The sequence below is a fragment of the Mustela putorius genome, unplaced genomic scaffold (genome assembly GCF_011764305.1).
Source record: "Mustela putorius furo isolate JIRA1106 unplaced genomic scaffold, ASM1176430v1.1 tig00000905_pilon_pilon_pilon, whole genome shotgun sequence".
Lineage (NCBI taxonomy): Eukaryota > Metazoa > Chordata > Mammalia > Carnivora > Mustelidae > Mustela > Mustela putorius.
In genome coordinates, this window is record NW_025421511.1 from 5,572,388 (window position 1) to 5,586,546 (window position 14,159).

The 14,159-nt window shown below is 58.5% G+C and overlaps 1 protein-coding gene across 5 annotated transcripts in view; it reads right to left on the reverse strand.

Annotated features, from left to right (window-relative positions):
• Nucleotides 1-1,065: 1,065 nt before the first annotated feature.
• KBTBD11 (kelch repeat and BTB domain containing 11) overlaps nucleotides 1,066-14,159 on the reverse strand; it is a 33,639-nt gene continuing 20,545 nt past the window's right edge. For all 5 annotated transcript variants that reach the window (XM_045086179.1, XM_045086181.1, XM_045086177.1 and 2 more), the window contains exon 2: nucleotides 1,066-7,735. In XM_045086179.1, coding sequence (XP_044942114.1) covers nucleotides 4,804-6,933 — 2,130 coding nt within the window. In that variant the 5' untranslated portion in view covers nucleotides 6,934-7,735 and the 3' untranslated portion in view covers nucleotides 1,066-4,803. The remainder of the gene's footprint in view (nucleotides 7,736-14,159) is intronic.

Below are 14,159 nucleotides of genomic sequence, written 5' to 3' on the forward strand. Positions count from 1 at the left end.
CTTACTTCCTGCTGCTGGAATGTTCGGAGGCATCTGCGGGAACCAGCAGGTCGGTCTGGGACAGCGCAGTGCCCAGGTCAATGTCCTGTTAGCGCCAAAGGGCAGGGCCACCAGCCACCAGCAAAATGGTCCCCAAGGAAGGCGCTCGGGGGCCGCTGTGCTCTCTGAAGAATTGAGCCCAATAACTCCCCTCGGCAAACACAGATGTCAGTTCATCTGCCGGAAGTGGTTTTAAGAAAATCGTCCTTTCTCACGGGACGAGAACCTCAGACCAGCGATGTGAGCTTTTCCCATACCCTCCGTGGGCCCCAACTTGTTATAAAGTGCATCACCTCCGTCTGCAAAGCCCCTGTGTTTCGTGGCATTGCACCTAACTGAAAAGGTGTGAAAGGCCAAGAAACTCATCCCGGGCCATTATCAGAACCCCAGAACTCGGCGGGGGGGGGATTGCAGCTGTGCGGAAGTTCAGATTGAATTCTGGTTTTGCAGGGAAAAAGCCATTAGGAAATGATACGGCAAGCTCGGATCGGGGAGCTCCTGCGTCCCCCAGCCCAAGTTACATCCCCCAGCCCCCCGCCCCATGAAACAATATTTTTAAGAGAAAAAGAAATAATTTCTTAACGAACCCCTACAAATTAACAATGGCACGGGCCCGTGATCCTGGGGGGTGCGAACTGTAAGGGATGTTTGGGTCTACAGGCTTCCCTTTGTAGGAGTAAGTGACCATGCAGACCCAGAGGTGTGGCCGACGGGGAAACCAACGCGTGGCACCGCGGGCAGGGAAGGGACAGGTGAGCGGTGGAGGCGCGGACAGGCGCCTTGTAAGTGTGAAGAGACCATCGAGCGTAAACGTGGGGGCTGGAAAGAGGCTCGGGGGTCATCATACCCTCATCCACCGAGGGGAGCCGCCGGCACGGGCCTGGCAGACCAGGCGGGCACCTCCGCGGCCCAGGTGAGGACGCTTCTGGTTTCCCGAGGGAGGGCAGCTCACCTGGGGCTCCGCTCTGCCTGTCGGGGTGCGGGGGGGTGGGCAGAGAAGCAACCACGGCACAGATTCAGGAGCAGTAGCATTTCCAATGATTTATTTCATCGTGGCATAAGCGGACACGGACAAGGCTTCACAGCAATTGCGCCCAGGCGCGGGAAACCGAAGCGTTAGCTCATTCCCTGTGCGTACAGCGTCCGCGGGCCTGACCTGCGGGGAACAGGGCTGGTGCGACTTTACTCGACGCCCCCCTGCAGTCTGTTCACGCTTGTTAGAGCCGTGGAGGGCGGAATCCTCCCAGGAGAGGCGTCCAGCCTGCATTGCGGCTCCCCGAAAGCAGAGTCCCGGAGCCCGTCACAGCGGCACGCCCGGCACCGGAGCGCGGGGGCCTGGCCGTGCGTGCCGGCAGGTCCAGGCGCCGGGGCAGAGAGGCGGTGCCGCTGGAGCGTGCGCGTCTCGTTCCTGTCTTCTCATGAATACCACAGCCCAGGTACGGCGTAAGTGAGAAGCTGGGATTTTTGGAATGCCCGACTACAGCATTTCATAAGCTGGGGAAGCACCTAAAATAAAACACAAGCTGCCCATCTGCTGCCATTTCGGCCCTGCAGGTGCTCCCGCGGGCTGTGGTCCCAACGGACCTCAGCTTTAGAAAATACAGCCAAGGACCTCAAACACATCCCGTTTGAGAATTGTTCACAGGAAGTTACCCAAGAGCTCCCCTGACGAGCCAGCATGACCAAAGCCACCAGAAACGGCGCAGATGCGGCAGACGGCTGTGCTTCTTGAGTGTCTGCGGCAAAATGCACGCGTAAGAGTTCAAACCGCAGCAGACACGCAGCCACGGCGTCTGTGTGTCCTCTTAGAGGGGCCCCCAGGGATGCAGAAACCCCATCCGCAAGGCCCAAGTCCAGCTTGAAAGCTGCCAAGGGTCGCTTGGGGCTCAGGTTGTTCCCAAGACCAAGAATAAACATGTGGAAGAAGACATGGCCAGCCCCGTGTCTCTGTGGCTCGAATGAGTCTCCATGGACAAAGGCCGTCGGCTAACCAAAGGCCGGACCTTTCTGTCCACCGCAGTCTCCCTGGACAAGCCCACTGCTCCTTTGCATATGGGGAAATGTCTGCGTGCCAGGGTCACCTGCACGAGAGTTATGGGTGGTCCTACACACATCAGACGCGCTGGCCTCTGACAGACCCGTCTTCAGGAGTCTGCGGCAAAGCGAGCAACCGGGAATGGGAACAGCGAGGCATCCCGACCCGGCGCTGGTGCAGGCCTGGAGTGTCCCGTCGTGTGCGCAAAGGGCCCGCCTTGGAGTATCAGCCGTGAGGGGACAGTCTCGGCAGGGGATGCCCCCCAACAGCCCCTCCCCGCACCACACAGTCCCCCGCATCGTGGCCCCGGCCCCCACCTGCTTGCCTGACTGCTGCAAACCTCGTGGTTACAATTCCAAATACTGGCCCCAAAAGCAAAAGAAACTGGTCCTCGTGGCATTTGTCTCTGGGAGGCATTTGTATTGAGAAATAAGATCCACGCCCCTCTGTGTCCATGCGTTCCCTGGGCTTGCTCGTGCATTCCAGTGCGGCAAACCCTGGAAATCCAGGGTCAGTTCCCGCAGGAGGGACGCCAGGTCTGGGGCCGGCCTCTGTTCAATTAAATCCTAGAACAACACACGGAACTCCAGCTGGGCACGGGACGCTGAGGCTGTCAGCGCCCACGAGTCAGCACCTCCCGTGTGCCCCTGCAGGACGAGCCTGCTTGGGAAACTCACTCCCACAGCATTTTGTTCCGAAACAACAAACATCGCAGGAATGATTTCACGAGCAAAATCACAGTGATAGTGTTTCATGAATTTGAGAATGAAGGAATGAAAATATTGGCCTGGCTCCATTTCATATAAAAGCTTCAGCATAAACACAAGATTCTAGAGGGAAATGTGCTGGACACAGGCGCACGTTTCTTTACAAGAACATTGTTTCCTGCGCTAACTTCCCTTTCCCGCTTCCGTTTCTGCGTTCTACTCGTACGGACGGCCGGGCCAGGCGAAGTCTGTCCTTTTCTAAGATGAAGAACCAGGCTGCCACGATACCTTCTTGGCTCAGGAGCAGGCTTGAGAGAGCACATAGGTCGCTAGAACATACTCTCACAGAAATCCTAAACTCCATCGCTCTGGCTTGTGCATCATGACGCAAGCTAGTCATTTCCAAACATACTTAACCGGTAACTTCCACAACCACAGGCTCTTTAGAAAGCACAACTTGTTTCCCAATGACCCTCTGTTGCTACAGAGACGTCAACCCCCACCACTGGAGAAAGAAGGGAAAAGCAGTGAGGGGTGCGCGATTTCCTCTGGTTAAGTGCCGGTGACTGTCAACATGCACTTTTCCTGTTATAATTTTTTTAAATGGCCTCAATTCAGAATCCAGATCGGTTTGCCTCTCTTTCTGAGCACACACTTTACCCTTAAATTCTTAATAAACAGTAAACTCTGTCTACACCTGTTTGGAAAGTAAAATGTTATAACAAATGAGCAATCACTTGGTTTCTTTTTAACACTCGTGACCTCTCAAAGTACTGAAATTGATGTTAATTCTATTAGGGTATTTTGGAAATCGATTAGAAAAAATGAAGTTTACCTGCTACTTAACGTTACAAATACACATTACCTCCCCTATGTCAGTATACTTCCTGTCACTGCCACATCTCCCTGCCACCATACTAGTAAAAATTAATCTCTCTCGTCAGAATGGCCTAATACATCCTGCGAACATTGGACACTACTGGATTCCAAATGTGCCTACATGTTTGTCTTTAGAAGTGCCGAGAGGGGCTTCAACCTTCTTCTCGGGGGCAAGGGGAAGGGGCACCTGTTCTTTGAGCCCGTTCGAGAACAGGAAGGTGGCTGCTCATGTAGAGGGCACTTGAGGAAGGTTCCTTTCAAAACAGACAAGCATCCTTGGGGTCAGCTTTTGCTACTCGCGATCTGCTCTCTGAAGTAAGTCATTACTAGGACATCGGATATAATCATTAACACCCTTTAACTCAAAAGTCTGTAAGCTATCTGGGTTGAAAGGTGAGATGGAGTGGCCCTTGAGAGGGGGTGAGGCCCATTCTGTGGGATCCGCAGCAGACAGAGGCAATCCTTCCCCGCTTGCTGGACAGGAGACAGGGACAGATCCCACCTTTCACGCTTGCGACATCGGAAACTAACCCAACCATAATTGAACATAGGATGACATGAGCCTTTTCACTAAAGCAGAAAAAGTTTCAAGAGCTCTGCGTATGGGTTATGAGTGTAAACCTCAAGCCAACAGAGCCCACGGTGGCCTACTTCAGGGGCTCCCCCGCCCGGGGGTGGTGGCCCTGAGCTATGTGCAGGGTCTTCTCCTGGTGCAGTGAGGAAGCTAGTGTGCACACCCCCAGTCTGGGGACTCTCCATCCCACTCGGGAGCTCAACTGCCTCTGAGCACCCTGGGACAATGGATGGGCACTCTGGGACCCACCCACTCATCCTCAGGCGTCATCTTCCACTTCCTCCTCCTTCTCCCTCCGACATCCCATGCCATATTTGTAAGGTCACCCCTTTACACACACCTTACATAGTGTGCCATTGACCCGTGGAGCAAAGCGGCGCAAAAGGGAATGCAGAATAGGGCAGCAGACCTTAAAAGAGCATTGCAAAAAGTCTTCAAGGCCCCGCGACAAGCTTCCAACTTCAAAGGGTTTAAATGGTCCCCATGGACCGTGTCCCCCCACCCCCTCCAGTGGATCTCCGCCCACGGGGGCGTCCCTGAGGGAGATGCCCAGGTGGACCCCGCCCGCCCTACGCGGCGCCCTCCTCGCCTCGGTCCGGTTTCTCCGGCAAGTTGAGCACAAACGGGAAGAGCGAGCCTCGGGCGTCCAAGGGGGCGCGGAGCGGTGCGGGCTCGAAGCTGCCCCCTTCGCCCGCGCCCACGTCCGCGCCGGGCTCGCTGTCCTGCGGGGGCACGAAGCGCCAGGTGCCTGCGCGGCTCACGCAGTAGATGGTGCCGTCCAGCGCCACGCAGCGGAAGGGCTGCAGGCTGGACGGCGCGCCCGGGGGCCGCAGGTGCGCGGCGCAGCGGCTCCACTGCTTGGCCAGGCAGTGGTAGCGGAACACGCTGACGCCTCCGGCCTCCGCCGCCTGCGAGTCGCCGCGGCCCCCGCCCAGGTCGAAGCGGTAGATGAAGCCATCCAGGGCCACCATGGCCGCGGAGCGCTCCCGACTGCTGCTGCACGGGCACTCCTGCCACTCGTCGCGCCGCGGGTCGTACTTGAGCAAGCGGTAGAAGAGGGAGCCCCCGGACACGTAGATCGCGCCGTTGCACGTGGTGGCTTCGTGCGCCACAGCGAAGGCGCCGCGGGGCAGCGGGGCCACGGCGGCCCAGCGGTCGGCGCGCGGGTCGTAGCGCTCCACGCTGAGCAGGCACTCACCGCCCACGGCGTACAGGTGGCCGTCCAGGGCCAGCAGCTGCAGCTGCGAGCGCGCTTGGCGCAGCGGCCGCACGGTGCTCCAGCGCTCGGTGGCCGGGTTGTAGCAGAAGACCTGGTCCGAGGGGCGCGCGCGGCCGTCGGGACCCGCCGGCCCCACGCCGCCGGCCACGAAGAGGTAGTTGTAGAGCACGCACAGGCCGCAGCCCCGCGCCGGCGCGCCCTCGGGCAGCCGCGTCAGCTCGCGCCACTCGCCGGCCGCCTCGTGCAGGCAGTAGACGGCGGCGTCGCCCCGACCCTCCGCGTCCCCCGACGGGCTCTGCGGGCGGCTGCCCGCGCGCTCCCCGGCCGGTCCGAGCGCGGCGGCCAGCAGGCGGGCCCGGCCGGCGCGCAGACGGCGGCGCAGCAGCAGGTCGCGCTCGGCGCCCGACAGGCGCCCGAACACCGCGGGCTCGCGCAGCACGTCCAGGTAGTGGTCGCTCATGAAGCGGTAGGCGGCGTCGCGCAGCTCGGACAGCCGCTGCCGCTTGGCCGCGCTCAGCACCTCGTAGCAGTTGGCCAGGCTCAGCTGCGGCGCCACGGCGTCGGTGGCGCGCTGCACGGCGCACGGCAGCTGCAGGCGGCGCGCGCCGGCCACCACCTCGGCCACGTTGTCCGGTCGCACGCCCGCCATGCGCCCGCTGTACGCGTAGGCCAGGAGCAGCCGCAGCGCCGCCCAGCCCACCCCCTGCACCCGCAGCACGTCCCGGGACGCGCGCGCGCGGAAGTAGTCGCTGCGAGCCGCCAGCACCGCCTTGTGTGCCCGCAGCCGGCGGCCCGACACCTCGATGACCAGGTCAGGCTCCCCGTGCGCCGGCCCGACGCCCGGGGCCACGGGTGGGAGGTCCCCGGTCTCCTCGGGGGACACGGGCTCCTCAGGGGACACGAGCTCTTCCAGCGACGTGGGCTCCTCGGTGGACACGGGCTCCTCGGTGGACACAGGCTCCTCGGGAGACACGAGCTCTTCCAGGGACGTGGGCTCCTCAGTGGACACGGGCTCCCCGGGAGACGCGGGCTCTTCCGGGGACGGGCGCTGGGCTGGGTCCCCGGGCTGCTCGGCGGACGCGGGCTCTTCCGGGGACACAGAATCCTCCGGGGACGCGCGCTGCTCGGGGTCCCCGGGCTGCTCGGCGGACGCGGTGGCGGCGCCGCCGACCTCCCACTGCCGCTCCACGACCCGCGGGCCGCTGCGGCGCGAGGGCGGGGAGGACGCTGCGCCTTCCGCCGCGGAGGCGCGAGACTGCGGCGGGGAGCCGTCCCCGGAGCTGAAGCACAGCGACGCGCGGAGACTGCAGGGTGTCTGCGCGTCGGGCGGCTGCAGGCTGCCCTCTCCCGGAGCTGCGGGCGCGCCGCCCCGGCCCCCGGCCTGGCCGCACGCTCCCTGCGCAAAGGCGCCCCCGGCCTCGGCCCCGCGGCCGCGGTCGTCCCCGGGATAGAGGGCGCAGGGGGGCACGGGGTTCTCCATGGGGACGCTTGCTTGCGCCACCGCCGCCGCCGCAGCCGCGCTCAGCACCCCACCATGACCGCGCCCTGACTCGGGCTGCGCAAGGTCGCCCGTGCCTCCGGGGCTTTTCCTGGCCGGCGATCAGATTTCACTGGTGTGTGCACGGTTCCTCCGGCCCCCACACCGCTCCCCTCTGCCGCGAGGAGGAGTGCGTCAGCGCCGGGCAGTCTCAGCTGAACTTCTGACGGAGGCGTGGGCCAGCCCGGGGCCAGGGTCTCCGTGGCTTGGTCCCCAGGCCGGTGCACCGATGCCTCCTCCCGGGAACGCGCCGACGGCCTCCCGGTGATCCGCAGCCCCTTCTCTGCCGCGCGGAGCTAGGGGGAAGGGCTCACAAACAGGGCAGCCCTTTCTTCCTGGGCCAGCGTGGGTCACTTTACTCTCATCCCATCAGTCCCAGCCCTGCATCCCAGGACCAACACGTCCAAGGCCGCTGCCTCTAAACTTCAGACCCGGGATTTGCACTTCGGTCCCTGTGGAGTGCTCCCCCGAGCTTGCTTTTATTTTTAAGACTCTCATTTGTGATCCGGATTTCGATTAGTCTCTATTAGTCTCCTGTCCGGCTTCAGCAGCTCTGCTACCTCTGCATCCACACTGTTCACCCCCCCGCCCCCGGGGAGGGGGCTGTCCATAATTCACTCGCCAGGTGGGTGTTAGAAAAACAGGATTCCTGCAGCAGAAGCGGCCTTCCTCACTCATCCGGCTGGAGCCTCCTCCTTTGTTGGAACATCAGATGTTTCCAGACGGTGTCAGCACACTCTTGTTCCTGTTTGTGGGAGAGAGAGAGCGTGTTTGAGTGTGCACTCTGCAGCAGGGTCACCGTGTGTCAGTGGGGTCTGCCACACTCCCCCACCACTGCCACAGTAGGGGACCCACAGTGGATGGGAAAGGGGACAGTGACTCCTCACTGCTGGAGAGTCAGATGAAGAAGATAAAGAGATCAACTTAGGGATTATTTTCTCTCCTTATTCCTGCCCTGTTTGTGAGGCCCAGGGAGAACCTGGTTCAGGCAAAGAGCTTTAAAAACATCTGGTTTCTCAGCGTTTGGAGGGGAGGGGGCGGGGGGATGGGGGAGCCTGGTGGTGGGGATTATGGAGGGCGCAGACGGCACGGAGCGCTGGGTATGTGCATAAACAATGAATCTTGGAACACTGAAAAATAAAATAAAATTATTTTAAAAAAATAAAAACATCGGGTTGGTCCAAACAAAACTCCTTTTTTATGGGTAAAAAAAGGCAGTCAAAGGTCAACAAATTCCTATTTTCAGCCTAATGGGATGTGTATGTAAAGGATGCTCAGTGGAAAGCACAATGAACCTACTAATTTTACTACTATGTGACAGTTTTCCTACAGTCTTTTCCAGTTGGTTTAAAAACCAAATATTTGGAGAAGGAGCAGAGACACTTCTGTGGACTTGGCCTCGGAGGCTCAGCTCTGGAATCTGTTTGAACCCCTCGCTCTCGGAACGAGCCTCTGAAAAACCTCAGAGAAGCAGTTCTCCAAATAGCCCACATGCAGCCAAAGAAAAGCCAAACCAAGAAAAAAGTATGTGTAAGGCAGATGTGAGCACCTGCAAGGGAAGGATAAAATATAATCTTCCCTAAACTGGCAAAACCTTCTGAGACTCCCCAGCCTGAAAGGGGTCTTAGCAGTCCTAGCATGGACATGAGGGGAGAGTCGAATTGTGTTCTAACGAAGGGCATACCGGCAAGAAAAACAGCAAACACAGCTCCATTTTCCATTACTAGCTAGGATGTATTGGCCTCTCGAACGAGACGGGCGTTTCTTAATCAGCTTCCCCCAAAGTCTCCGGATTTCTGCCTGTCCTTCCAAACACTGTCCCCTGAGACTGTCCTTCCAAAGACGGTCCCCTGAGCCTTGCAGCAGCTCAGAGTTGAGCATGTCTACCTGTTCGCCCCTAGCCTCCTGCTGCTGGGTTGCTAAAAACGCTTTCCCATTATTTTAGCAGACGTGTTTTCAAGTTGGAAATGCAAAACCTTCCATTCTCTCTGCCTCTCCTGTCCTCTGTCTTTTCCAGAAATCCTGAAGGGCAGCTTCCGCGGCAGAGCCGCTGCACGGAAGGCCGTGGCCAGGGTGCACGGAAAGGCCAGGGGAGGAAGTGCTGAGCGAGCGGGACGCCTGGCCCACTGGGGCATGTGGGTCGCGGAGAAGCCAGCAGGACAGACTCGCTCTGGTGTTTACTCAGCTGTGGCCCAGCCCTGCTGCGACACCATCTCTGCGCCATCCACCCTGTCCCCAGCCGCCACGCCCAGCGAGGTGGCCATGGACGTGAACCCCGGAGCACAGTGAGGGCGAGCGGCGAAGGCTAGAACCCCAGCACGTGGCCCCCGGGAGGCAGCGGCACTCTGTCCGCGAGGTCATTCCGGGGAAGGTCTGATGAAACTAAGGTGTATTGACATATCTTAGTAAAAACCGCACAGATACAGAGAAGAGGGGTTGTCCGAGTCAGGGGTGGGGGAGACGGGCAAGAGGTCAAAGGGCGCGTGCATACGCGTGTGTGAACCCGGATGTCAGAAACTCGGGGGGCGGGCTGTGAGGAGGCTCGTTCTTTATTTAACACGTCTGTGCACCGCCCAAGACGGTGGACCTCAGAGGACCGACCTAGTCTTTTATTTCTTTCTGTAGCCTGAGAAGAGTCCCAGAACTTCCTGGCTCTTTGGCTGACCTGACGTCAGACTGAATAAAAACCTAAGCCCTCAAGGTTGTCTTCACGTAAATCGCCGCAGACCTAGAGAAGAGCTGTGATTGGGGCACCTCGCCAAGCTGACGGCTGGCCCGCTGTGTTTGAAAAGAGAGACAGAGCGAGGCCCGTAACGGAGCAGGAGAGAAACCAACACAATCCCAAGTCACCGGGGTCTGAGTTTTTAAAGTTTCCTTCCATGAATTTCTTGACTATTTTTAAAAATGATTGTATGATTTCCTAAGATGGACACTGTTTATGTATCTAAAGTGGATATTAGTTTATTTAAAATTAAATAGGCTTCCTTATAATATAGGTTGTTTAAAAGACTCTTTGTTTTAAATTTTTATGGTCGGCTTTTTGAAAAAACGTGTTTGTTTATAGACCCGGAGTGTCTGAGCTCCTGTAACAGGCGGCGGACCTTGCTGCTCGTGAGGAGTCCCTCTCCCGTGCCGTGCGCGCCCCAGCCAGCCTGTTCCACACACATCGCCATCCACCCTGTTAGGTCCGGAGGCCCCGGGATGGCGCCTGCACCGGGCCCACCGTGCGCCTTCCCCAACGCCAGAAAGACCCCGTTCTCCCAGGAAACAGCCAATCGTCAGCGTGAGGTTCATGAGCGGAGAAAGCAGTAAGTGCAGGAGCTCTCGTAGAGCCCCAGAAACCTGCAGGGAGCCTCGGGAATTCTGTTTGGTTACAGAACGCGTTGATTTGCGTCAGCTGTTCATACAAACACTGCTTTTCAAGATGATTTCGTCTCCGGGCCCCCGTTACAATGAGTGGGCAGTTCCGGAGGGGCCCGGAGCAGGCGCCCAGGCTGCAGGCACCCCCAGGGCCCGGGTCCCCTTCCCTGGGTACCCATCACGGTGCAGAAGAGACTTGCAGGAGGACCGTCCAAACACCGGGAGCAGCATTTCCGAGGCCAGAGCTGGCCACGGGAAGCGTCAGTCACGAAATATATCTTCGTTCAGAAATGTGGCCCAGTAACGCCGCTGTCCGGCCATGGCAAGCGAGGGGCGTGTGGGGTCTCAGAAGCGTGGGAAGTGGAGCCCGTGGAGTCCGCCTGTGAGAGATCGGTAATGTGCTCCAAGCAGGGAGAGACGCGGTGAGTCAGAGGCCCTGAAGCCCAGGCCGGCCGTGTATCCCGTGGAGTTCAGAAGCCCACGGGGAGGCTGGTGCCATAGTCTGTGGATAATTACAGGAGTGCGGCTGCCCTTCGGTAGACCGAGTGACACCGCTTAGGCTTTATTCCACCCGACGGCAATCTAGAATTCTGTTTTCACGAAGGACCTTTCTAAAAGACCAGATGAGCTGTGACGTGGCCTGACGGCACAGGGGTAGTGAGAACGCGATGGCTAATGTCTCCATCCCGGGCGTGGGGCTGCCCCAGGCAGGTTCTGCGGGGGGCGCGACCATACAGACACGCCAGGGCCTTGCTCTCGTGAGCTCCGCTGCGCAGCAGAGGTAAGGAGAAGGGGCAGCCTCCCCCACATGGCATGATGCCGCCAGCGCACAGCTCCTAGGGCCAGAGCCAGAACTGGAACCAGCACCGGGAGCCCAGGCCCGATGTGTCTGGAAGCGTCGGGTCCGTCACTAGTGCTGACTGTGAGGAAGGTGACTTCAGCGGCATCCGCATGCTGGGGGGACCGAAGCCTCCACGTCTTCCTGAGCCCCGTCCGTGGCCCAGGACAACTGTCCACGGGATCCTAGAAACTGGCAGCCCCGCACCCCATGCTGGGAATAAAGCAGACAGGTGAGCGGGCACCTGCGCTTTCGCGGGCGTTATTAGGGGAGTTACGATCTCGGTAACTTGAGGGGGCAAATCTTCAGCAGGAGATGATGGGAACAAGTAAACTCCTCGGGAATTTCCCGAATAAAAGCTTTACGTAAGAGCTGTTCAAGTCCAGAGTCCAAGGCCCGTGAAGCAGGCAGTGAGCTGCCTGTTCCGAGACACCAGACGCCCCGTGCCTTGTTCCATAGAGCGCGGCCTCAGGTCAGGTCTCTGGCCACCGGGACACGGCAACCTGCCAGCTGACGCAGGAGGAGGAAGGGCCCTGCCTCAGTGGGGCAGAAGTCAAAGGCAGTCTGGTCTTCAGTCTAGAAAAGGAAGCTGGCTCACACAGCACCACCTGGGAGACGGAAGGAGAGGCCCCTGGGTCGAGCCCGGCCTCCAGCCAGGTTCATGCTGGGGCGTCCGAGGTCCCTGAGCTAATCAGTTCCATTTGACACATGAGCTGACTTGCGTGGGGTTCCCCTCCCTGGAAACTGCAGTCTTCCTAACCAAAAACCGGAGCCTGCGTCACAGCACTGCCTTGGGTTTATAAAGAACGCAGCACGGCACAGTTCCTGCCCCCGGGAAGCGTGCACAAGTGGGCATTCCCGCCCTGGCCAGCACCGCACACAGCCTGGACCAGGCCCGAACGAGCGTCGACCATCCCAGCCGTGTCCAGACCGGCCCTGTCGCCAGCACGGCAACTCGGTGGTCCGCGCTCGTGACTCACAGACGAGGACTAGCAGGACGACCACCAGGGCCCTGACTTAGTAAAGGAGAAAATGCTTGATGCCCAGAAATCTCCAGTGACTAGTCTCATAAAACCAAAAAACTTAGCAACAGACCCAAACAATGCCCAAGACTGTTCTAGCTGTTCACCTTGTGAGCAGGCCACCGAGTCCCCAGGGACTGCCTCCTGCTGGGCAGGAATTCAAGAAAGCTGGTGGGAGCCTGGGATGGCAGCCCGAGGTGCCATGTTTGGCAGAGCTGAGCACCCCACTCCACAGGCAGCTCTCGCCTGCTGTGCCAAAGGCTGCACAGTGAGGGGGTCTCTGTGTCCGCACCCTTGGCCATCCCCCGTTACTGCCTGCCGGGAGGGAGTGAAGCGTGTAGAGAGATAAAATTTACAATAACCCAGGTGGACAGCTAGGTCAAAGTTTGTTTGAACGGATTTACTATTCTGCTTTCTTCGTCAGATCATGGTTTGTTTTTTTTTTCCTAATTCAAGAGTTCAGAGATACACAGCACGTTAGAGCTCCAGGACGCACAAGACGTGCCTCTGCTGGTGACGTAATGACCATACGGGGAGGGGAGCAGGAATGGAAGGGCCACTGCAGGCAGCTGAAGGCAGCGCCGCGTGTTCCCCGCTGCAGCGAGAGCCGACATCGCCGGCCGCCGCCGCACCCCCGGTCCTGTGGGCGCCCGAGTCCCAGGCTAGCAGAACTGAACGGACGTGTCTGTGCGGTCCTTCCAGAGACTGTGGCCACGGTGGAGGAGCTCACCGTCTGCTCAAGTCCCTTCGGACACACACTCAGATTATGTTGCAATAGAAGCGTTTGTCCCTGTGGGTCCAGATTCAAGAATTACAGATTTAGCCAAACACACGGCGTCAACACTAAGGTTACAGATAGAATCGCGGAGCATCTGGAAAGAGGCACCTGAATGGTAAGTCCACGCTGCACTTTCTTGCCCTGAGATGCCATGCTGAGCAGTCTGTGTGGGTAGACCCGACTCTCCCGCAGCTAATGTGTTCTGCACATCTGCTGAAATCAAACTGAGTGTCCCCCGGGGATGGAAAGCTGGGATCAGAAAGGAGCAACGACCTGAGCCAAATAAATCCCAGTTTTTCTCAGTCATTCGACCTGTGAAATCCCCATGGATACCTCAACGTTGACAAATAATTAGCAATCTTCATTCCTTTCCCCATTTATTGGGCAGACGTCTACGGAACACCTACAGTGTAGCAGGAAGTGCACCAGGGACCAGGAGGCACCCAGGAACCCAGCTGATGTGGTCCCAGCCCCCACCAAGGCCCCAGTCTAGGGAGGAAGGCAAGCCTGCAGCCATTCTCTGAGTTCCGAGTGAATGAGAGTCGTGTCATGAAGGACACGCACACAGTTCTGAGAGACAGTGACGGCTGGACTGGATTCTGAGCCTGGGATCAGGAGAGACCCCTCTGAGAACGGGGAACGCACACTGAACCCGAGAGGAGACTCGGAGTGTCGGTGAGATGGGATGCACCAGAGAGCCCAGCAGAGGGGAAATCCTGCGATGGAAACAAGCCTGACCAGTTCTAGAAACAGGAGGAGGCGGGATGCACTGGGGGCTCTGCAGGTCAGTGGACCTGTCACGCCCATGGAGCCACAATGTCTCCTTGACAGTGGAAATCCCTTGGTGGCTGGTGGAGAAGCAAGCGGAGGGTGACCTGGCGGTAACACGATCAGTCCTGGGAGTGAGGATGGCGTGTGTCCTTTTACACAATACGAATCCACGGAGTTGCTTTTAGACTGATTTTGGATCTGCCAAAATTACTCTACCACAAAAAAAGAACTAGATTTACATGTATCTCTATGAATACATTTCAAAAACACAATTTTGCATTTTTGAGGGTTGGTGGTTTGTCATCCCATTCACACACACACACGCACAAAAGAACACTGTGTTTTGGGAAGAAGACGGTGGCAGATGTCGGGTCCAGAGGTTACTTCCCAAGACGGAAGG